General features: G+C 43.1%; 1 protein-coding gene across 1 annotated transcript; it reads right to left on the bottom strand.

Annotated features, from left to right (window-relative positions):
- Positions 1–2,221: 2,221 nt before the first annotated feature.
- Positions 2,222–24,824, bottom strand: NARS1 (asparaginyl-tRNA synthetase 1). Its single transcript, XM_073680954.1, has 15 exons — positions 24,669–24,824; positions 18,723–18,805; positions 16,561–16,626; positions 16,140–16,232; positions 15,432–15,521; positions 15,224–15,302; positions 14,851–14,921; positions 12,983–13,069; positions 12,545–12,766; positions 10,887–11,086; positions 6,832–6,967; positions 6,477–6,590; positions 3,976–4,107; positions 3,723–3,854; positions 2,222–3,642 (listed from the first exon to the last, which is right to left on the bottom strand). Exons 1-15 carry the CDS (start codon positions 24,706–24,708, stop codon positions 3,511–3,513), a joined length of 1,677 nt encoding a protein of 558 aa, XP_073537055.1. The 5' UTR covers positions 24,709–24,824; the 3' UTR covers positions 2,222–3,510.
- Between the last annotated feature and the right edge of the window lie 565 nt (positions 24,825–25,389).

Raw genomic sequence — 25,389 nt, 5'->3', positions numbered from 1 at the left:
CTATGCAGAGCGCAGCAGCTGGCGACAAACTGTTTCCCACTGCTGTGCTCTGCATAAACTGTGACAGGGATGACAGATGAGCCCATAATGAATGAAGACAGCATGGATTCATGTGCAATGAACATAACAGATGCTGCTCATTCATGCACTGCACACCATTCAATACTATCTACATTCATTCATTGCTAAGAGTCACTTTTATACTTTTTCCTAACCTGCACTAGGGTTGATGATTGGTATAAGGTTAGACTTAGGGCTAGGGAATGGGTTAAAACTATTGTTAAGCTTCAGCCTGGGGTTAGTCTTAGGCTTATGGCTACAGTGTGGGTTAGGGGTAAGGTTTAGAGCCACAGATTGGGATAGGGGGGAGGTTCAGGCTGTGTGCTCACTTTGCGTTTTTTACGCGTTTTTGATGCGGAATTTCTGCAACGGAAACGCTTTAAAAACGCTTGGTAATACGTGCCCCATAGTCCCCCATTATCATTGCAGATAAATCCGCAGCATGTCCATTATTTGTGAGTTTCCGAATGCGGATTTGACTTCACAATGCATTTGAAAAACGCATGGCAAATCCACATGTAAAAACGCTGCAAAAACACTTAAAAAACGAGTGTAAAATCCGCATGCGTTTTTTACTGGCAAGGACAAGCAGAAATGCTGCGGAAATTGTCTGCTTCAATTCTGCATTGTGGGCACATGGCCTTAGGGATACACATTGGGATAGGATTAAGACTACACATTGGGTAAGGCTCCGTGCCCACGATGCGTTTTTCATGCATTTTTGCAGCGGAATTTGAGCAGCGTAAACACCTGTAAAACGCTTGGTAATCCGCCCCCCATGGTCCCCAATGATAATTCGCACTTTCAATGCCCATGCTGCGGAAGTTTCCACAGCATTTTTGATGTGCGGAAAAATCCGCAGCATGTCCATTATTTATGCGTTTACACATGCGGAATTGCCTACTCAATGCATTAAAAAACGCATAGCAATTCCGCATGTACAAAACGCTTCAAAAACGCACGAAAAAAGCGTGTCAAATTCCACACGCATTTTTCAGGGCAAGGACATGCAGAAATTTTCCGCTTCATTTCTGCATCGTGGGCACATAGCCTTAGGGGCAAGGTTTAGGGCCACAGATCGGGTTAGGGGCAAGGTTTAGGGCCACAGATCGGGTTAGGGGCAAGGTTTAGGGCCAGTTTTGGTTAGAGGTGAGGTTTGGGGCTTCATACTGGGTTAGGTGCAAGGTTTAGGGGTAAGGGTTAGGGCTACAGATTGGGTTAGGGGTAAGGGTTAGGGCTACAGATTGGGTTAGGGGTAAGGGTTAGGGCTACAGATTGGGTTAGGGGTAAGGGTTAGGGCTACAGACTGGGTTAGGGCTACAGACTGGGTTAGGGCTACAGACTGGGTTAGGGCTACAGACTGGGTTAGGGCTACAGACTGGGTTAGGGCTACAGACTGGGTTGGAGTAAGGTTTAGGGCTACAGATTGGGTTGGAGGAAGGTTTAGGGCTACAGATTGGGTTGGAGTAAGGTTTAGGGCTACAGATTGGGTTAGGGATAAAGTTAGGGTTAAGGTTTAGGGCTACAGATTGGGCTAGGGCTACAGTTTGGGCAAAAGATTGTGTTAGGGGTAAGGCTTATGGCTACAGATTGGGTTAGGGATTGGGTAAAAGTTTGTGTTAGGGGGTAAGGCTTATGGCTACAGATTGGGTTAGGGCTATGTAATAGGTCAGAGTTAGAGACTGATAGGGAGCTCCAAATCCCCTGACACAGATATAAAACATAACATTCTGGTTGCCTGTAGTCACCACTAGAGGGAGATCACTGCATGCAGCTATACACTGTACTAAATAACACAGTATACAGTAAACTCCTCAGCTCCCTCTAGAGGCAGATGTAGGAAGTCTGCATATTATGTTGTAAATCTGTATCTATACAGGAATTTTGGAGAGTTAAAACCACTTTATAAATTGTCCACCTTCTGGGACATTTTCCTCCTTTCCTTTTACATTTTATTAAATATCTTTAATGAAACAGTTGTAAAAAGGATTTTTAGCCTCAGATATCTGCATTTATGCACAAACAGGTGGTCACTTATTTTAAATGTATATTGACTATGTTGGTTGTTATGGGCCCCCCATCCTGAGACGTCGCTTTTCCATGGCACTGAGCAGCCTTGCGCGTGCAGATGCCGTACTTGTATTAGAAGCGCACAGACACGTTCTCATCTCCAGCTAAACCTTTATTTTGTGTCTGGATGCCGTGGGTGGGCTCCAGGAACATGCAATGCTATGGAAAGAAAACAAATAATACAGAACAGCGATGGATGATCCACAATGACGTTCTTCACGGGTCCCAGGCAGCTTCGAGACAATACGAGGTGCAGACATTACGTGTTGCTTTTGGACGTTCACAGTCAATAGGAGAATGTGATAAATAACCAGCAGGGGGCGACAGAATAAATAAGCATCTTATAGGGATGTTCAATGTAGTTTGTTTTTTTTTTTTACAAAAATCTGATTATATTAAATAACCAAATCAGCTCTGGTTTTCATAACAGATGGAAATTAAAGGGCGACTGAAGAAAGATGAGAAGATGCTCGACACTGGGAGCCGCTTATCTTTAAAAAATAAAAGGAAATTATCCAGTTCAAGATGGAGGATGTTAGGGAAAAGTGTCGGAGAATTTTGATGTTGATGAATAAAAATATAAAAAAAAAAAAAAAAATGTAGATCCCGAAGCTCCACATGAGCACTGGAAAGTGGCGCTGATCTGCAGATGTAGCAGAGCTGAAGGTGTCATTTTAGGTGGTTAAGACGGCACTGCAGTCACTAGCGCCGCTGGTTTCCGCCGGGTGACGGATCTGGTGCCGAACAGCAGCTTCTGTCTGTAGCTAATGAGAGCGGAGTCTCAGTCTGTGTTCACACAGAGTTTAAAGACAAGTTCTTCCACGAGGGTACCAGTTCTAGAAATGCAGAAGAGATTACTGCAGCCTTTTCATTGGACAATACCTGGTTGGAGACGTTTCCGTCAGGTTCCGTGACGAGCACTTTTTTTTTTTTTTTCTCCCACCAAAAGTTTTCTTAAACTTCCTTCAGAAAAAAAAAAAAAAAATAGTAAAATGGATTTCTCATGTAAAACTTTTAAGTGGTTTTGAGGAGGAATTTGGCTTCAACACTCAGTGTGAACGCAGTCTTAGGATATCGCCACCTGAACATCTCGGCTCTGCTACATCATGACCTGATGATCCCAATACAGAGTGAACCATTGTGTGTGACTGCTCCGGACGCTCAGGGCAGGGGAGGGTGGAGTGGACACATTTTACTGACTGATTGAGATGACTGGTGATAGCAACACAGCATCGCCTGACAACGAAGGAGATTTCTAAACAAGTGGATTGTGGAAATATCCGGATAAAAGCAGCAGTAGCAGCAGGCTGGTCGGTGGTCTTTTCTGCAACACAAGGGGGGGGGGTCCCTTTTCCAGGGGACGGTGGTCTCCAGGGGGGGTTAAGGCTTACAACGCTGGACAAATCGGGGGTACAGACAGACGTCGCGGATGTGGTGCCTATTGAGGATCCAAGTGAGGAATCGCTCCAGACCCAAACCGTAGCCTCCGTGGGGACAAGTGCCGTATTTACGCTGTAAAGCAAGAAGACAATTCTATCAGTATACACTGTATATACATAAATACAAATATACATCCGAGCGGCAGATCTCACCTGGTCTGTATACCAGTAGTACGGTGTCGGGTCGATCCCTTCTCTCTTGTATCCTGCTAGCAGTTCCTCGCTGTCCCAGATACGCATGGAGCCGCCAACAATCTCGCCCACGTTGGGCATCAGCACGTCCACCTGTAGGAGGGGGCAGAAAGGGATCAATCACATTTTAATGAATGACTATGTAAATATGGCACCACGATGGCCGCCAGAGGGATGAAAGACCAAAACGTAGCAGACGGCGTAGTATACTCACAGACTCGGTGAGACGCTTGTCCTCCGCACAGCGCGGCATGTAGAAAGACTTGATCTCAGCTGGGAAGCGACACAGCAAGATTGGCTCATTGATGGTGTCTGTCATCAACCTCTCTGGGGCTTCTGGAATATCCTTAAAGCAAAAAATAAAAATATTTGCCACGATCAAAGAAAGTATTGGCATAGATAGAACTAATGTGTGTGCCGGATTACTGGAATTATGGATTATGTACAGGTGAAGTTACTGGTGGTTGGACTCTGATGCCATCTGGTGGACAAAAGTGAAAACTGCAAGGGTAACAGCACTGGTACAATACAAAGGTGTCCCAACACCCCTAATCCTGCCTAGCTTTATGTGTGCATACAGTGATGGACAAAAGTATCCTGGTTTCCTCTTATCTTTACTTGCAGTGGTTAGGCAGACCGGGGCACAGGTACTAGCTGGTAGTAGAGGTCCGGGCGGCCTGGAAGCAAGTTGGGAATCCACCTCGCCAGGTGAAGTTGGAGGTCTTCCCTTTGCGCTAATCTCTATGGCCCTGCTGCTTATACAGTGGTGGCCAAAAGTATTGGCACCACTGCAATTCTGTCAGATAATACGCAGTTTCTTCCTGAAAATGATTGCAATCACAAATTCTTTGGTATTATTCTATTCATTTAATTTGCTTGCAAGGAAAAAAACACAAAAGAAAATGAAGCAAAAATCAAATCATTGATCATTTCACACAAAACTCCAAAAATGGGCCAGACAAAAGTATTGGCACCCTCAGCCTAATACTTGGTTGCACAACCTTTAGCCAAAATAACTGTGAACAACCGCTTCCGGTAACCATCAATGAGTTTCTTACAATGCTCTGCTGGAATAGTAGACCATTCTTCTTTGGCAAACTGCTCCAGGTCCCTGATATTTGAAGGGTGCCTTCTCCAAACTGCCATTTTGAGATCTCTCCACAGGTGTTCTATGGGATTCAGGTCTGGACTCATTGCTGGCCACCTTAGAAGTCTCCAGTGCTTTCTCTCAAACCATTTTATAGTGCTTTTGGAAGTGTGTTTTGGGTCATTGTCCTGCTGGAAGACCCATGACCTCTGAGGGAGACCCAGCTTTCTCACACTGGGCCCTACATTATGCTGCAAAATTTGTTGGTAGTCTTCAGACTTCATAATGCCATGCACACGGTCAAGCAGTCCAGTGCCAGAGGCAGCAAAGCAACCCCAAAACATCAGGGAACCTCCGCCATGTTTGACTGTAGGGACCGTGTTCTTTTCTTTGAATGCCTCTTTTTTTTTCCTGTACACTCTATGTTGATGCTTTTTGCCAAAAAGCTCTACTTTTGTCTCATCTGACCAGAGAACATTCTTCCAAAACGTTTTAGGCTTTCTCAGGTAAGTTTTGGCAAACTCCAGCCTGGCTTTTTTATGTCTCGGGGTAAGAAGTGGGGTCTTCCTGGGTATCCTACCATACAGTCCCTTTTCATTCAGACGCCGACGGATAGTACGGGTTGACACTGTTGTACCCTCGGACTGCAGGGCACCTTGAACTTGTTTGGATGTTAGTCGAGGTTCTTTATCCACCATCCGCACAATCTTGTGTTGAAATCTCTCGTCAATTTTTCTTTTCCGTCCACATCTAGGGAGGTTAGCCACAGTGCCATGGGCTTTACACTTCTTGATGACACTGCGCACGGAAGACACAGGAACATTCAGGTCTTTGGAGATGGACTTGTTGCATTGAGATTGCTCATGCTTCCTCACAATTTGGTTTCTCAAGTCCTCAGACAGTTCTTTGGTCTTCTTTCTTTTCTCCATGCTCAATGTGGTACACACAAGGACACAGGACAGAGGTTGAGTCAACTTTAATCCATGTTAACTGGCTGCAAGTGTGATTTAGTTATTGCCAACACCTGTTAGGTGCCACAGGTAAGTTACAGGTGCTGTTAATTACACGAATTAGAGAAGCATCACATGATTTTTCAAACAGTGCCAATACTTTTGTCCACCCCCTTTTTTAGGTTTGGTGTGGAATTATATCCAATTTGGCTTTAGGACAATTCTTTTTGTGTTTTTTCATTGAAGACAAATTAAATGAAGAGAATAATACCAAAGAATTTGTGATTACAATCATTTTCAGGAAGAAACTGAGTATTATCTGACAGAATTGCAGGGGTGCCAATACTTTTGGCCACCACTGTACATAAAAATCATGCCCCTAATAGAGACTCCCTTAGTGTTTCCACATTGCCCCTCACGCGCAGTCTGACACGCCCACAGCCCCCCCCCACACACACACACACGATGCACCCACATTGCCCCTCACACAGTATGATGTCCCTACAGCGTCCCTTATATAATGATGCCCCCTACCTCCATATACAGTAAGATTCCCCCCATAGTGCCCCTCAAACAGGGACATACTGCCAACCTCCTGGGATAACTTCCCACATGTGGGACCGTCATGCCAGATGAGGCACAATTGGAAGATCTGGTAACGATATTATCAGCTCTTACCTCCCCAAACTCATAATACATCCCATCATCCTTCTTTACATCATGTTCCTTCAACCAGGCAATGGCCTCCGGGTAGTTCATCCTCTTAAACGGGCGCTTAGGTGGTTTAAACTCCTACAGAAGAAAAAAAAAATCCTCTATATCACCACCCTATACTGCGGTGATGTACACAGACCACTCACACAGTTGCAGCCCTCGGTGGAGACCACAATATGTGTGACCCCTGCGGTCAATATCAAACGTCTCCCAATGACCAGGCGGCCATGGGGTACAGAAGCGGTTGAATCCGAAATCTGCTCAATCCACCAGATTTTTACACCAAGGAACAGTAAAGCGAGCGGCGCTGGGGACGTACCGGGTGCAGCTCCATCACCAGCTGTGCCATGGGAGATTGCAGCACCCGGTCCACCACGTCACACACCAGGTCTTCAAGGCGATTCAGCAAATCATCGAAGGACAAGAAGGGACATTCGGCCTCGATGTGAGTATATCTGAAATACCGGAGCACAGTGACATCAGTCTAGCACAAAAAAATATATATATATATTTTTAATCCGCTGCCACCTTTTCTCATAGGACTATGATGTGGGAAGATTGTGATTTTGTAAAGGGAACCTGTAATCACGTTCTTACATAGTGGTACAGGCTGTGTAGGCGCTCGCCCCTCGAAAAAAATGACACCTTTTTTGTAGAGATCTAATGTGCCAGTCATGAGAAATCGAGAGTAGAAGATGTAAGTGCACTGGGGGCGTGTCAATGCACTTGGAAGCCGCGTAAATGCACTGACATGCCCCCAGTGCACTTTCCAGTCTGATTTGCATATAATTTCAACACTAGATTTCTCCTGACTGGCACATCTTATCTTGACAAAAAAGGTCTCATTTTTTTTCGAGGGATAAGGGGCTGCACAGCCATACTGCTGCTTCCATAAATAAAAAGGTGCTGACGGGTTCCCTTTAAGGGGTTATCCAAGATTTGATATAAGTGGCCTAAGAGCAGAAAAAAGTAAAATCGCCGCCAACCCTGCAGTAATGATATGCTGCACAGTCTCAGCAGGGACGAGTGCAAGAAACATGACCGCTCAGCTCAATGATTGGCTGCAGAGGTCACATGATGAACGTGATGTCAAAAGGTTATAAAATGGGGAAAAAAAAAAAAAAAATAAAATCATTAAATTCACCCCAGTTACATCATTAAAGCCAATCACTGGCCCTACATGCAAGAATTAGGACCAGTTACTGACAGCCGTGGTCATGTGATTTATGAACGTGATGTCATCATCGCAGGAACACAGCAGAGTGAGCGGATTAAACAGGTGACTAATGATTATTTTCCAATTAATTTAAAGGGGTTGTCCATTTCTGGAGACAATTTTTTTTTTTTTTTACTTAAATTTAAGTATTTGGAGCTAAAAATAATTTTTGCAAATTTCATTAAAAATTTAGCATCGTTTTACAGGCTCATCATTTCACTGCACGTTCTACTTTCCAGCTGTTTTGTGGTCAAAAATCAAAAAGTCAACTAAGGAGTTAATAAAAAAAAAAAAAAAAAAAAGTTACACGCTCTCCTACTGGATTTTGAGGATTAGTTCACTGACTGGTTCTATGTTAGCTCATTCTGCAGCCAGCAAAAAGGCAATGCAACACAGAGGACATAGAAAGCAAACAATGCAAAAAATTTCAATTTTCTTTTTTATTTCTTTTACTTACATGCAAGAATTTGGGGCTAAAATAATTTTTGTTATTGGTTTTCATTAAAAATTTTGCTTTCGCAGGCTTTTTGTTTCACTGTACATTCACCTTTTATGCGGTTTCTGATCAAAAATATTATAGTATAATAATAATAAATAATAATAAACCAACTCTCCTACTGGACTATAGGAATGAGTTCACTGATTGATGCTAAGCTAGCTCATTCTGCAGCCAGAAATAAGCAATGCAACAAAGAGGTTATAGAAAGCAAACGGTGCACAATTTTTTCAATGAAACCAAAGTGTGAAAATTAGTTTAAGTCCACATTTAAGAAAAAAAAAAAAGGAGACAAAAAAAGGGAATAATATATATACACATACACACACAGTATATATTATATTAACATACAGTGTGTATATATATATATATATATATATACACACACACACACACACACACACACACATACATACAGTACAGACCAAAAGTTTGGACACCTTCTCATTTAAAGATTTTTCTGTATTTTCTTGACTATGAAAATTGTACATTCACACTGAAGGCATCAAAACTATGAATTAACACATGTGGAATTATATACTTAACAAAAAAGTGTGAAACAACTGAAAATATGTTTTATATTCTAGGTTCTTCAAAGTAGCCACCTTTTGCTTTGATGACTGCTTTGCACACTCTTGGCATTCTCTTGATGAGCTTCAAGAGGTAGTCACCGGAAATGGTCTTCCAACAATCTTGAAGGAGTTCCCAGAGATGCTTAGCACTTGTTGGCCCTTTTGCCTTCACTCTGCGGTCCAGCTCACCCCCAAACCATCTCGATTGGGTTCAGGTCTGGTGACTGTGGAGGCCAGGTAATCTGGCGTAGCACCCCATCACTCTCCTTCTTGGTCAAATAGCCCTTACACAGCCTGGAGGTGTGTTTGGGGTCATTGTCCTGTTGAAAAATAAATGATGGTCCAACTAAACGCAAACCAGATGGAATAGCATGCCGCTGCAAGATGCTGTGATAGCCATGCTGGTTCAGTATGCCTTCAATTTTGAATAAATCCCAACAGTGTCACCAGCAAAGCACCCCCACACCATCACACCTCCTCCTCCATGCTTCACGGTGGGAACCAGGCATGTAGAGTCCATCCGTTCACCTTTTCTGCGTCGCACAAAGACACGGTGGTTGGAACCAAAGATCTCAAATTTGGACTCATCCGACCAAAGCACAGATTTCCACTGGTCTAATGTTCATTCCTTGTGTTCTTTAGCCCAAACAAGTCTCTTCTGCTTGTTGCCTGTCCTTAGCAGTGGTTTCCTAGCAGCTATTTTACCATGAAGGCCTGCTGCACAAAGTCTCCTCTTAACAGTTGTTGAAGAGATGTGTCTGCTGCTAGAACTCTGTGTGGCATTGACCTGGTCTCTAATCTGAGCTGCTGTTAACCTGTGATTTCTGAGGCTGGTGACTCGGATAAACTTATCCTCAGAAGCAGAGGTGACTCTCGGTCTTCCTTTCCTGGGGCGGTCCTCATGTGAGCCAGTTTCTTTGTAGCGCTTGATGGTTTTTGCAACTGCACTTGGGGACACTTTCAAACTTTGCCCAATTTTTCGGACTGACTGACCTTCATTTCTTAAAGTAATGATGGCCACTCTTTTTTCTTTACTTAGCTGCTTTTTTCTTTCCATAATACAAATTCTAACAGTCTATTCAGTAGGACTATCAGCTGTGTATCCACCAGACTTCTGCACAACACAATTGATGGTCCCAACCCCATTTATAAGGCAAGAAATCCCACGTATTAAACCTGACAGGGTACACCTGTGAAGTGAAAACCATTTCCAGTGACTACCTCTTGAAGCTCATCAAGAGAATGCCAAGAGTGTGCAAAGCAGTCATCAAATCAAAAGGTGGCTACTTTGAAGAACCTAGAATATAAGACATATTTTCAGTTGTTTCACACTTTTTTGTTAAGTATATAATTCCACATGTGTTAATTCATAGTTTTGATGCCTTCAGTGTGAATGTACAATTTTTAAAGTCATAAAAATACAGAAAAATCTTTAAATGAGGTGTGTCCAAACTTTTGGTCTGTACTGTATATATATATATATATATATATATATATATATATATATATATATATATATATATATATATATATATATATATATATATATATATATATACACACTTTTTTTTTTTTTTACAAAGGTGGACAATCTCAACATTTTCAGACAACCCCTATAATGTGTTGCTGCCCCCAAAATGGGGTGTTGTGGACTTACACATCACCGATCTAAAATGTAGTAATCCTGATAATAGGTAAGGGGGGGGCCACAGAGACCCTGATAGTAGGTGTGGGGGGGGGGGGGGGGGCAGAGACCTTGATAATAGGGGTGGGGGGGGGGGCAGAGACCCTGATACAGAAAGACCTCTGTCACTTACTTTCCTTGCTGTCAGTGAATAGTAACCTGCTTCATTATACCCAGTTGTTGATAACCCGCACTGACCCAACACTGCTCACAGTTTTTTTTTATAACTGCGGACCGACACATTGTAGCAAAAAGGCAGGAAAAGGACTGAGCTGTTGGATTTTGTCTCAGAGGAATGTTCACACTAGAGACAATTGTTACAAAACTTCAGCTGTGAGAAGTGCGAGGTCTGAGCAGCTTTCCAGTCTCAGATCGGTAAATGCGGCAGCGTCCGGCGTTTCCTTACTCTGCTAGATGTCGCCGCGTCCTGGACTGTTCGGCTCGATAGGACTGAGCGATGCAGAAGGTGTCCCCCAGAGCGGGAATACAGGTCTCCAGATACAGCTGCGAGGACTGGGTCAGATACGCCTCTTCTCCAAAATAATCCAGCTTGAACAGCGTGGACCCTCCTTCTACTTGTGTCTGCACCAAGGTCGGAGGCGTCACCTGTTAAACAGTTATTTGTTTTTTAATTTATTGTGTTCAGATTTGTAGTTTTGAATGTAATAAAAAAATAAATTGTAAAAAGTAAAAAAAAAAAAATTAGGCAATTCCGTCACTGTTTTTATGGGGGTTTCATTATTTAGTGAAAATGACCTGGCAATAGGATTTTCCAATAAGAATAGGATTACGGCGATACCAAATAGTTGTTTTTGCTTTTTTTTATTTTTTTTTTACTTTGGAGTTAAAAAAAAATAAAAAATTAAAATTCGGTTTGTGTCGCCATTTTCTAAGGCCTATATAACTGTTAGATTTTTCCGTCATGATAACCGAGTGCTTGGTTTTTTTCACCAGTTGAGCTCACAGTAGATTTGGCGGCATTTTACATCACGTACGACGGTTTTATCACTTTTTACGTGATCGAGGTGCGATGACCGAAAAATGTTCGATCGATGTTTTTCATCTTTCCTTAGGGAGGTTACTTTCCGAGTTAAATAATTATATATTTTGATCGGCAAAACTAAATATATTTATTATTTATTTTTAACCAGTTCAGGACCAGGCCATTTCTCCTTCCTGCATATTTTCGTGCAGTTTAAAGAGTTTTTTATAATTTTCTTGCTTGGATATTCAACTAATTTGTGCATCTTTTTTTTCCCGTTATACTTGGGGCCTAATTTTTAATGTTATTTTCATATTCTCTTATTTTTTTTGCCAATATCAGGCGATATCAGTGGGAAAATACATGTGTTTTTCAATTAATTTTTTTATTTATATGACCACATAGGACAACTGAAATGCATTTAAAGATTTGTTCAATATAAAAATTATTTTTATACATTGGACAATTTACTACGGGACAGAGCACTTTTTATTAACTACATTTATTTTAATTGATGTATTATTTTTCATTTAGCTTACATACTTTGTTCCACATAAGGTCATAAAGGTCCTTTAGGAGGGGATTTCAACATTTAAATCTGTTTTTTTAACTTGATTTTCCCTGTAACTGTGTCTGGTATATTAGCCCCAGTTACAGTGGAAATTCATACTTCGGTCTGCACAGCAGGGCTGACTGGGTCTCATAGGACCTAGGACCCAACTACCTCCACTGCACCCAGAGGTTACATGACCGCTGTGTCAGGAGGAGCAGCCATCAGCTCTTCCTATACTGTACACACAGTGTTTGTTCACTGCTGTGTATACAGCAATCGGGAAGGCAGAGACGGTAATAAACCAGCTATGCCTTCTCTACGAGGAGCTCAGCTGTGTCTGATAGCCAGCTCCTTGCTCTCGTACGACCACATGCATTGATATTTTAGAACGTCACTGCAGGGCAAAGCGAGGAATGATCGGACGTTTATAGCCTATGGGTGGTCCGCAAAGCAGATTGCATGCTCAGTCAAGAGAAGAATAGACGTGTAAGCTGGGGGATGGGAAAGGGGGGAGTTGTCAACCGCTCACCTCATAGTAGCCCCTGTCAAAGAAGTGGCTGCGGAAGCAGTTTATGACGGTGGAACGAATCTTGAAGATCTTAGACATGTTCTCTCCTCGGATCATCATGTGCCGGTTGTTGAGTTGGACGTCCACATCAGATTCTTCATTAATCAAGTTATCAGCGCCGCCAGCGGGAGCCAATCCGATAAGTTCCCAGTAGTCGCAGGACAACTCGTGTCCGCCCGGGGCCTGGAAGGACAGACATCAGATCAGCAAAGCAGATGTAGAAAGACCTTAATACAGTGACGGCCTCAGCGTCCTACCTGAGCGGCCAAGAGAGAGTGCAATCTGCAGCCGCAGGACCTTATAGCCCTCCTGTCCTCTCCATGTGCCACAATTTATGCCATTCCTCCCATCCTATGCCAGGGTTCGGGGGTACAGCACCATATAGTAGGAAATTCTTACCTGTTTTCCTTCCGGCACGAGGTCCAAGGTCCCGTATACGGCCACAGTGCTTTCTGTAGTGAGGACCAGCCCGTTGTAACACTGGCACTGCGAAAATACAAAGGAAAATACCGTATTGTCATTCACTATGGAAGGTGATGGAGACAGACCGACGCGTTCACCTGAGGAACCATTCGGCAAAAGTCATCCTGCGGAAACATTCTCCCAATAGATCGAGCCCACATACAAAATATTACTGCAAAAAAAGTTTATTTCCATTTTTTTTCTTTTTGTGCTCTTGTTGATTTATTCCTCCCCTTCTTCCAAGAACTACATATTTTTTATTACTCTGTCCACCTAGCCATATGAGGACTTGCTTTTTTGGGGGAGGTGGGGGGGAATTGTAGTCTTCATTCACACCATACATTATTCCACAACCATAAAAAAAAAAAAAAAGGAGGGGGAAAAGAAATTCCAAATTCGATGAAATTGTGAAACAAAACGTGATTCCGCCATGGATTTTTTCTTTCGGGCACAGTAAAAAAGAGTTTTACTTTGTGCTGCCATTTTCTGAGACTCGTAACTTTTTCTTTTCTTTCATTAGAGCTGTGCGAGTTCTTGCTTTTTGTTGATCTATCAGTTCTTGCTGGTGATTTTATTGGTACAAGTATGGAGTATACACAATGTATTGATTGCTTTGTATTGCATTTTCTGGAGAAAGGTGCGGCAGCCAAACAACTGCAATTCTGCCGGCGTTTTCCTTCACGGCATTTATCATTCGGGTTAAATAATGATATTTTGATAGATCGGACTTTTACACCATTGTGCTTATTTTTTATATTTCTTGATTTTTGGCTGAGGACATGGGAGGCGCATTTCAAACTTTTATGGTATTTGTTCATTTTTTCACTAAGTTTTTTTTTTCTGTCTAATTCAGTACTACAGTATGTGACGGCGAAACTTGAATGCTGCTGTCAGCGACTGACTGCAGCGTTTAAGTGACCGGAGCTGTTTTTACAGGTGGCTGCATCTCCGGGGTGGCCAGAAGGGAGCCCCGCGAACCTCCTCCTACCTTCTGGTATCTCCGGCGGCTTTTCTGATCGGTAGACCAGGCATGATGTCATTGACCGCCCCCCGAAGAAGCCACGCGAAACGCGTGTCGGGGCTGCAGAGTGGCTTAGTGGTAACCTCTGTACCTTATGGGTGAGCACTCTGATTCCACCTGTGATCGCTATTTTGCCTGTTCAACTTCTTTCAGTGACTTTCTATGATTGCCTCTCTCTGTATGGAGGTACCTACCTTGGGGAGACCATTTTAACTCCATACAGTGCCTCTTGCTACTTTTTTACTGTGCACATGCACTATAGACTACGATATGCTATAGTTGAATGGGGTCAGCCAGTTGTTCCCCTAGGACCCACTTATTTATTGCTGCTCTGCATTTGTGTGTATCCTTACCTCATAAGATCTATTTTCTTAACTTTGTTATGTGATTTTATCTTATCTATGAAATAAAGTGTTTTTTATATATTAATATGGATTTACATTTGATTTGGGAAATTACTCCAATTTTGTAGGCTGTATATTTAACTTGGGAGTACCCTGACCACAGTTATGCTATATATCCATACAGTTCGGTCTGTCTATTTATATGATGTCATGCGTGCATCATGCCAAAACAACGATGTCATACCGGGTCTACCAATCAGTAGAATTCCAGAATGTAAGAAGGTGGTCTGCAGAGCTCCTGGACTACTCACCTGGCCACGAGAATATATTTGCTCATCCTATTTTATGTGAGCTTCTACATACAATTTAGATCAGGCGTCCCAACAATGGATCAGGGGTCCCACTTTGTCATTACTTCCATTATTCGGCAGGACACTCACCAGTTTCTCGCTGAGGACACATTGAAGGTATCCGGTCCCATCTCTTAGGACTATAAACATTAAGGTTTTTCCTGAAACGGACAAAGCACACGATCAGTGCAAATCATGTATGAATACACAAGTGCCAAGTTCAGCTCTCCTGCAGCGCCACCATAGGAGAAATGAAGTATTACACATGTAAATCAATGGACTGTGTGTGTAAGGAGTGGATAGATGGATACAGTCGTCGCTCTGGCTAACAAATGAGGATCGAAATATTTTATCCCCCTCTATTAAATCCAAATTCCCCAATAAGGTATTAGAAAAATAGATTTTGTAAACTGTGGGCAACTCTCCAAACATGGACTCTAATATAATGGGTCATTATTAATACCTTGCCGGCGCAGTCTATGGACCCAGCCAAACACTTTGACTCTCTGTCCGCGGTACGCTTCCAGCTCCCGAATTTTTGCCTATAAAACCAGCAAGAAAATAAAAAAAATTGCCAAAAGTGTAAATAATAATATTTCCAGTGACGGGACGGTAAAAAATAATCATCACATCCTGACAATTATCATCTCCCCAAGGTCAGGGGCTCTTACCGTGACCGGTTCCGGGAGATTGGGGTCATTTTCGATGACAATTTTTTGGGCTTCTTCCAAATTCTTTTCACGTCTTAGGTTGTCCTCGGCCTGGAAAAGGAAAAAATAAAAATTGAGGATTTTAATAAATAAGATGCAATAATAAAATAAATAATAGTAAAAAATAAATTAAAAAAAAAAAAAACACCAAATGGAGAAGGTGCATGTACACAATTGGGTTTCGTTCAGCATAAAAATTGCTGGAGCCCTAATCATCCCAAGAAGTAGAGGACAGCAACCAGACCATTTTTTTTTCCTGCACCAAGACCAAAATGACTACTGTTTCCCTCTTCCCTTAATTACAATGATGTCCTATCGAATTAGTAAGATGGGAAACTCCACTTTTACAGTTTTTGGCCTGTTACAACAAACCCTATCTGAAAGGTCCACCAATGATCAGTTGATCGCTGGAGATGCTGTTATCAGCAGTGATTCACATACAAACAGTGGCCACTACAGGTAAAATTAGGTATTACACGACAAAAAAAAAAAAAAAAATGTCTATCCATGTAATCCATGGATGGACCAAGCCCTCTGTTCATAAAGGCAGAAGAACTTTAACTCTCTCCATCCTCACTTTCCTATTTTTGGACTTTTCACAATGATCTGTAGATCATTACTCGAAGTGTACGGACTTAGCGGTATACACCAGCATCGGAAGCTCCTGACCTCTCTCTTCTCCTTGGCCTCATTCTTCATTTGTTCCCGGCTCCAGAGCTTCTTGACGTTCTTCAGCTGGGTCTTGGAGATCACGTCCCATCTCTGTAGGAGAAGAAAGAAGAGGATTTGGGATTGCAATCCAGCCGAACAGTCCTGGCCTGTGGTCGGCAGCACATACCCTATGTACAGAACAATGTGCTGCCGACAACGATAATTAAACTAGCCAATTAACAAGGGTTTGTCTTGCTCTATGGCTGATCGCCAGCACATTTACAAGGGCCGATGATTGGGAACAAGAGGTAGCCGGCCCATCTTTACTTTGCTCCACTCCTTATCTCCTTCAGTCGTACCCTGACACATGAAGCACCGCCATATTATCTGCTCGAAGTGTGGAAATGCCCTAGAAAAAATAAATCAGCTAATGTTTCACCTCGTTCTCCTTCTGTGAGTCCACATAAAAGACTGGAAACGGCTCTTTCCCTACTGTCAGCATAGCCTGAAACAAGGAAAGGACACAGCGGGTCAGAAGAAGACACAGTGGCTGCAGAAACAGACTACACGGGGCTTGTTTGTAGTCTGTAACCATGGAGATGCATAGGTCTGCATCAGAGCTGTAGCCATAAATCGAATGATACACAGTGGGTGAAATAAAGTATTGAACAAGCCACCAATTTTCTAAGTAAATCTATTTCTAAAAGGTGCTATTGCCATGAAATCATCATTAGATGTCGGTAACAACCCATTCAACCCACACAGGCAAAGATATCAAACGACAGACGTCCATAAACGATGTGTAGTAACGAGAAATGACACAGGGAAAAAGTATTGACCACGCTTACTGAAATGTATTTAATACTACGTAAGAAAGCCTTTCTTGGTGATAAAGCTTCAAGACACCTTCTGTATGGAGAAACTAGTCGCAGGCATTGCTCAGGAGTGATTTTGGCCCATTCTTCCACACAAACACTTCTCACATCCTGAAGGTCCCGTGGGCTCCTCCTATGAACTCGGAGCTTAAGTTCCTTCCATACATTTTCTCTTGGATTCACGTGAGGTGATCGGCTCGGCCATCCTAGCAGTTTTATTTTCTCTCTCTGAAACCAATTGAGAGTTTCCTTGGCTGTGTGTTTGGGATCATTGTCTTGCCGTCACCCTTGTCTCATCTTCATCATCCTGGTAGATTGCAGCAGATTTTTATCAAGAATGTCTCGGTACATTTGTCCATTCATACTTCCTTTAATCATCTGAAGTTTTCCATTGCCGTATGCTGAAAAAGAGCCCAACAACATGATGTTCCCACCTCCGACCTTCACTGTTGGTATGGTGTTTTTGGGGTGATATGCAGTGCCTTTTGGCTTCCAAACATGGTGTGAATTATGGCATCCAAAGAGTTCAATTTTGGTCTCATCTGACCAGACTATATTCTCCCAGTATTTCACAGGTTTGTCAAAATGTTGTTGAGCAAACTTTCAACACTCTTGAACATGCTTTTTGTTCAGAAATGGAGTCTTCCGTGGTGAGCGTGCATACAGGCCATTGAGGTTGAGTGCATTACTTATTGTTTTCTTTGAAACAATTGTACCTGCTGATCCTAGGTCTTTTTGCAGCCCTCCACAGGTGGTCCTTGACTCTTAGACAACTCTTCTGATAATTCTTTTCACTCCTCTGTCTGAAATCTTGCAGGGAGCACCAGATCATGGCCGGTATATGGTGAAATGAAGTTCTTTCCACTTCTGGATTATGGCCCCAACAGTGCTCACTGGAACCTTCAGTAGTTTATAAATTTTTCTGTAACCAACGCCATCAGTATGTTTTGCAACAATAAGGTTGTGAAGGTCTTGAGACAGCTCACTGGTTTTACCCATCATGATATGTTTCTTGTGTGGTACCTTGGTAATGAGACACCTTTTTATAGGCCATCAGTTGAACAGGCTGATATTATTTTTCACTAAGTGGCAGGATTGCTTTCTAATTACTGATAGAAAGTCCTGACACTAGCTGAAATCTATCAAAGCAGTGGAGTCGTAGTCTATATAAAATGGACTAAGACTCCTAAAATATATAACACACTGGGTACAGTAATACAACACAGGATGTGATGTAAATGTTTTCATAAGCATTTGGGAAAGTTATGAAATGTCTGTTCTGTTCCCGATCTAAGGGTCTCGGCTTTTAGTTGAGAGGAATCTGTGCTTCACTTTATGTACACGCTCAGTAGTGACCAGGGCTGTGGGGTTGGAGTCAGAGGTTCAGCTTACCGACTCCACAGCCCTGCTTTCTATGTCTTTTTGCACCTCTCTTCATGTGTTCAACACTTAATCCGTGTCATTTCTCATTATTACACATAACAGTTTATGGACATCTATGATGATTTCTTTGCCTGTCTGGATTGGATGGGTTGCTACCGACATCTGGTGAGAATTTCATGTCAATAGCACCTTTAGAAATATAATTATATAGAAAATTAGTGACGTGTTCAATACTTATTTCACCCGCTGCATGTAGTTGTGTTTTTTATTCTAGATGCACCAGAGGAATTAGAGACTAAATTGGCGGCAAACATATCCATATCCTTTAAAATCCTCATCCTACCTTTAGGACAGTCTTAAAAGGTTTTTCCTTGGTTCCATCTCCAGTGGAGTCATCTCCTTCTGTGTCAGAAATGTACATCTCTCCTGTAAGAAAAAAAAAAACAATAGCTGTGAATGTACGCAATTACTCAACAGCAGAATAGTGAGTGCAGCTCTGGAGTATAATACAAGATGTAACTCAGGATCAGTGCAGGATCAGTAATGTATGTACACAGAGACTGCACCAGCAGGATAGTGAGTGCAGCTCTGCAGTATAATACAGGATGTAACTCAGGATCAGTACAGGATCAGTAATGTATGTACACAGTGCCTGCACCAGCAGAACAGTGAGTGCAGCTCTGCAGTATAATACAGGATGTAACTCAGGATCAGTAATGTAATGTATGTACACAGTGACTGCACCAGCAGAACAGTGAGTGCAGCTCTGGAGTATAATACAGGATGTAACTCAGCATCAGTAATGTAATGTATGTACACAGTGCCTGCACCAGCAGAACAGTGAGTGCAGCTCTGGAGTATAATACAGGATGTAACTCAGCATCAGTAATGTAATGTATGTACACAGTGCCTGCACCAGCAGAATAGTGAGTGCAGCTCTGCAGTATAATACAGGATGTAACTCAGGATCAGTAATGTAATGTATGTACACAGTGCCTGCACCAGCAGAATAGTGAGTGCAGCTCTGCAGTATAATACAGGATGTAACTCAGGATCAGTAATGTAATGTATGTACACAGTGACTGCACCAGCAGAACAGTGAGTGCAGCTCTGGAACCATGGGTTACAAATGGAGGAATTCATTTTACTGAAAAGTGTTTGTTTGCAATTTCTCCTGTAATATTGGTTGGATGATCTGCAGAGCCATACATATGTCAGAAGGCAGCACAGAGACTATCTGCAGAGCTGTTAAGTGCATATTGCTGCCCGATGTCTCTAACATCAGTGTTATTTTTTTATTGCAGCGCTGGAGTGGTGCTACTGAAGTAAGATCCCTGCACTTAGTTTTATACTCACCATCCGCTGTCTTCTGCTGTTATCAGCGCCGCTCCGGTCGCCTTCTGCAGGTTGTGACCTGCCGGATCACTCCAGTGTTTGCCGTTGGAGGTCACTTCTCAATGCAAGTCTATGAGAGCCTCGTCCTGCCCTCATTCTGGCTCTCATAGACTTACATTGAGAATTTGTGACCGTTACCTCTGACTTCTGGATGGCGGAGCGGGACCGGAGTGGCACAGGGAAGAGTTGAAGATGGCGGATGACGAGAATAACTTACTGGGGAAACAAAAACTTTTACTGTCGCTCTTATTCACTCTCGTCTGGACTACTGCAACTCTCTTCTTATGGGTCTCCATCTAAACAAACTTTCTCCTCTCCAATCCATTCTGAATGCGGCAGCCAGGGTCTTATTTCTGTCCAGCCACTTCACCGATGCCTCCACCCTGTGCCAGTCATTGCACTGATTACCCATCTGCTACAGAGTTCGATATAAACTCATCTCTCTCACCAAAAAAGCTCTCAATGCTTCAGCACCGCCCTACATCTCCTCCCTCATCTCTATCTCCACGCTCTTCCTTCTGCAACCGATCTAAGACTAACATCCTCCATAATCCGAACCTCCTGCCTCCATGTCCAAGACTTCTCTCATGCTGCGCCAGTTCTCTGTCCAGGGTGCATGTCTGCAGGGAGACGATCTGCAGAGCCATCACTAGTGCACATGTCTGCAGGCAGCAGGGAGAAGATCTGCAGAGCCATTACTAGTGCACATGTCTGCAGGCAGCAGGGAGAAGATCTGCAGAGCCATTACTAGTGCACATGTCCACAGGGATAGAATCTGCAGAGCCATAAGGCTGTGTGCACACGATCCGGAGCCGCTGCAGACTTATGCAGCGTCAAACCTGCAGCGGCCAGATGTTACATCATAGTGGATGGGATTTCTAGAAATCCATACCCACTATGCGTCTGCAGCTCACACGAGGAAATTGACATGCGCCGTGTCTTTCCAGACTGCAGCATATCAATTTCTCTTGCGGGTCCGCATGCAGGCTTTCCCCATAGACCTAATCTCTATGAGGAAAGTCCACATGTGAAAAAAAAAAATGGCTGCCACTCATTTGCAACTCATAGTGAGCACATACCCTTACAAGTGCACATGGCTCTGCAGACCGTCACCCTGCGGACATTACTAGGGCACATGTCGGCAGGGAGACGATCTGCAGAGCCATTACTAGTGCACATGTCGGCAGGCAGCAGCGAGACGATCTGCAGAGCCATTACTAGTGCACATATCCGCAGGCAGCAGCGAGACCATCTGCAGAGCCATTACTAGTGCACATATCCGCAGGCAGCAGCGAGACCATCTGCAGAGCCATTACTAGTGAATGTCTGCAGGCAGTAGGTAGGTGATCCGCAGAGCTGTAAACTTACAAGTATTCCCATCTTTATGGCTGGATAATATTGTAAAAACAATCAGCTCTGCGATTTACGGCTTATTAAAACTCTTGAGTTATTAACACTTTTGTTTACAACTTACTGACTAGGAGAAATCTAAGAAAAGAAAAAACCTGTTCATCCTCGAGTCTATAAAAAAAGACTGATTTACCAAAATATAAAGAGAATAAAAATCAAAACGCTAAAATAACAGCTCCAGGTTCACCATCAAGTGCTCCTGAGAGTCGGGTTTAAAGGGTTATTCCCATCTCCAAGATCCTATCCCAATATGTAGTAGGTGTAATAATAATAGTATTAGCAAATACCTTCAATTAGAAATGTAGTATAGTTCTTCTGGTTCGCTCTGTCTCTATCCTAATGTGAAGGGCATTGCAGTAACTTAGGTATCCATGGTTACGATCATTGATATAGTGAGTTAGTTGCTAGTGGTCGTAACCATGGATAGCTAAGATCCTGCAATGCCCTGCACATTAGGATAGAGAGAGCGAATCAGAAGAACTATACTAAATTTCTAATAGGAGGCATTTGCTAATATTACACCTATTACATATTGGGATAGGATCTCGGAGATGGGAATATCCCTTTAATGATCAACTCTGCACCTGAATTAAAACTACTTTATAGTAAGCCAGGAGTTAATATATTTGTGAATTGAATTTTATCAGGATACTTTGATTTGGGGAAAGGAACCAGACAGGGATAGAGCCCATTGCTCTTAAACTCAAGACAAGACGCTTTGGTGGAGGGAATTCCGATGAATTCTCGATGGGATAAAGTCGGATTATTTGCGAGTGATTTGGTTCTTTTCTTGTCCAAAGTAGAGCGATCCCTCCGGGGAAAATCAGCCTGATCAATCACTTTGGGGAATTTTTGGGACTTACCATAAACTGGGATAAGTCCTCAGTTCGGCCTTTAACAGACAATAAATGTAGTTCTGGGGCTTATGGGCTACTCGCCGTTAATACACATCATTAACCGGAACCCAATCGTGGACCTAAAGGACAACGTATATCCTACATCCAACAGGTTTAAACACAAATTTGAGAGTTGGTCACATCTGCCCCTCTCTATAGCTGGAAGAATCAATCTTCTTAAGGCGATAATCCTTCCGAAATGCCTCTATATAATGCAACATTCCTCTATTAAAATCCATAAAATATATTTTAAGAAACTTCACAGCATGATGGCGGTCTTTATATGGGGTTCTTCAAGACCCAAACTAAGTACCATGTTCACTATATGGTAAAACTGACCAGCTATTATGATTCCCCAGGTCAGTACGAGGACGCAGACACCAAACATCTATAGTTTATTATTTACTTAAAGTAGTGAAAAAAAATTTCTTTTTAAAAATTGTATGATAAAAAGTATTTAGCTTTTGTCTGCATTTTCCGAGACCTGGAGCGTCTCCATTATTCGGGATCTGGTGCAGGGTGAGGGCTTATTTTTTGCACCCTGAGAAGATATTATTATTGATACCATTTTAAGGTAGATACGATGTTTTGATCGCCCGTTATTGCAACGTTGTGGTGCCCAAAAAAAAACGTAATTCTGCCGTTATGTTTTTTCCTTTTGTCACTCCGTTTACTGATCAGATTCATTTATTTTATCTTTTGATAGCTCAGGTGATTCTGAATGCGGCGATACTAAATGTGTTTATTTTTTTTAATTGTTTCATTTTCAATGTGACAAAAGATTGATTTGAACTGGTGGTTTGTTTGTTTTCCCCCCTTTTTACTTTATTTATTCGTCCCCTTGAAGCTGCGATCGTCCTATCGCCTGTGCTATACATAGCAGGGCTTCAGCACAGAACTAACGATCTCCTATGAACGTCGGCCATGAGCCGGCGTTCACAGGAGATGCACAACGACAGGCATGGGGGTCTTCTGCAGACATCTGGCTGTCGTGACATCCCTTCAGCGTCCCCCGATCGCATGAAAGGGGCGCTGATGGGTGGGATTTGTGACGCGCTTCCGGTTGGTGAGTGTTAAATCCCGCTGTCAGTGATTGACCGTGGAATTTAACCCGCGGAGGTTAAAGGCACATGACAAACGATTCCCTTAACTTCCGTGCAATGGAAAAAACTATCATATGAAAATATTGTATATGGAAATAAGGGCTGCCCCCAAAAGTTCCATAATATCTGGGGGAAGTGGTGAGGCTCGCCTGTAACACACCTCTCCCCGGCGTTACACACCCCGACGTGCTCCAGGTTTGTTTATACGGGATGGATTAGTGAGTGCACCCTTGTCTCGTTAATGTACACCTCCATTACATCTACATAACCTCAACACTGTAGATGAGGGCAATGGTTGAACATTGATCTATATCATTACGTAGCAGTTATCCTTGGTTAATATATGATGTAATATCTGCAACATTGTAACTAATATCTATAGATATCTGTAAGAAGATCAGAATTTATACCTTTGCGGCACAATTGTAATGTTTAATAGAAAGAATGTTTTTCAATAAAATGAGCTAATATAAAAAAAAATGAATGGTGTTATTCATAACTTTGAATCGCCCCACAAAATAACAAGCCCTCGTAATGCTATGGGGGATGGAAAAATTACTGAAGGGGGGGGAGCGCAAAAGAAAGAATTGTCTGATCCCTCCAATTAACAAGATAAATTAATAAAAAAAAAAAAATAACGATCTGTTTGTTGGTGTGGTGCAGCGGGCGATGTAATCGTATCTGATGGCTGTGCTTACACGGACAGATACACTGCACAGTTTGTGGATTTCGCCCCCTCGCACATGACTTTCACACAGTTTACGCCCCGTGTGTTTGCAAGCGTTAAAAAACAAAGAAACAAAATTACCCCCCCTTCATTTTCTCCCCCAGCGATGCTCTAGGTCCTTAATTAGTGACAAGCAACATGTAACCGCTGCAGCCAATCAATGGCCACTTAGAGACGTCAAGGCTCAGCACTGAGGGCCGTGGTCACTGACTGGCTGCAGCGGTCACATGCCTGCAGGCAATGCAGGGGGGTAACAGAGCTGGAGATAATGGTGATAATAATGACGACCAGTGACTGCCCCCCCAATCAGTTTCGCTGCAGCGCCCCTTTAATGGCTGCCCCCGGAGGGGAGGGTGATGCAGATGAAGCAGCACATGGTCCTACACACAGGAGCAGCAGCAGCGTCCCTGCATTTGGGGGGGGGGTATCAGTCCCTCCTTGTTTTCTGGCCTCTGCTTGCTGTCAGTGAACAGAAACCATCCTGTTTCCACCCAGGAAGCACCGGACACTTCTCACAGCTGAGGTTTTGCTTCAATGTATCAGGATCCACTCGCTGCAGCGGGTGTTATATCATTCACTTACAGCAAGCCGAGATCTTAAAACACTTAAAATAGGGGGGTGACACGAGGCACAGAAGGGGTTAAACCTCCCTCCCTCCCTGCTGTACAATGTCAGGGCTGCCCCTCCATAGATTGCTACCAGTCAGAATGACCCCGGCCTGCCATGCCTGTGTGGCCCCATTCCCCGCCGGTGCTCACCTATCCGCAGCTGCTCGGTGCCTCCGGTGATCTCCTCCATGCCTCTCACACACTGTCAGCCGGTTGCATCAGATCGGCTTCTACTTTTCCAGTGCGCATGCGCGGAGCTAGACTCGCCCAGCCGACCGCACTGTGCCATGAGTCAGTGGTGCCGCTCTATCCCGCGCTGTAAACTCTATCACACTCCAGCAACCGGATGTGTAATAAGTGTCGCCTGTATGCGTATTGTCCGCCATTTTGTTGGTTGTCCAAACTGGCTTGAGCTAATTTTCACATCTATTACTATTTTCCTCATAAAGTCTGCATAAAATCAGTCATTCTGATAATATAGCTGAGAAATAAAACCTAAAACTCAGTTTGATAAGTAGTAGTGAATGGACGGGAGGGGGCCGTGGATATTTTTACTTCCCGGGGGGGCTTTTGATCACCCAGGGCTGGTGGGACGTCATCTGTGTGTCCCGCTCTTCTCTAGTTGGGACCTGTAGATTATTTTTTGTTCCTCATTCACAGTCGGAGCCGCCAGAACTTTCTCATCATTATGTAGCTTCATTATACGACATCCGGCATTTTTGTGTCTGTGAGGCCGTGTTCACACGCTGCAGAAATACTGTGTTCTTTGTTTTCTGCAGGATCTGCACCAAACTCCACAATAACAATCTCTTCCCCCTTAGTTGATACGTTTCTGGTGCAGATGCTTTTTATAGGACAGAAAAGCTTTGAT

This window comes from Phyllobates terribilis, unplaced genomic scaffold, assembly GCF_046119375.1.
Source record: "Phyllobates terribilis strain yellow unplaced genomic scaffold, ASM4611937v1 Scaffold_1__5_contigs__length_1240528914, whole genome shotgun sequence".
Classification (NCBI taxonomy): Eukaryota; Metazoa; Chordata; class Amphibia; order Anura; family Dendrobatidae; genus Phyllobates; species Phyllobates terribilis.
The sequence above is the reverse complement of the archived record's forward strand: the minus strand, read 5'-3'. Positions and strand labels throughout refer to the sequence as shown.

Bases quoted from the DNA above. Each gene is read 5' to 3' on its own strand.
- NARS1 (XM_073680954.1), bottom strand. From the start codon at position 24,708: ATGGAGGAGATCACCGGAGGCACCGAGCAGCTGCGGATAG. The intron at 16,233-16,560 runs GTGAAACATTAG...CTTCTCCTACAG, and splicing joins ACTCACAGAAGGAGAACGAG to AGATGGGACGTGATCTCCAA. The intron at 3,855-3,975 runs GTGAGTATACTA...CCCCTCCTACAG, and splicing joins ACAAGCGTCTCACCGAGTCT to GTGGACGTGCTGATGCCCAA.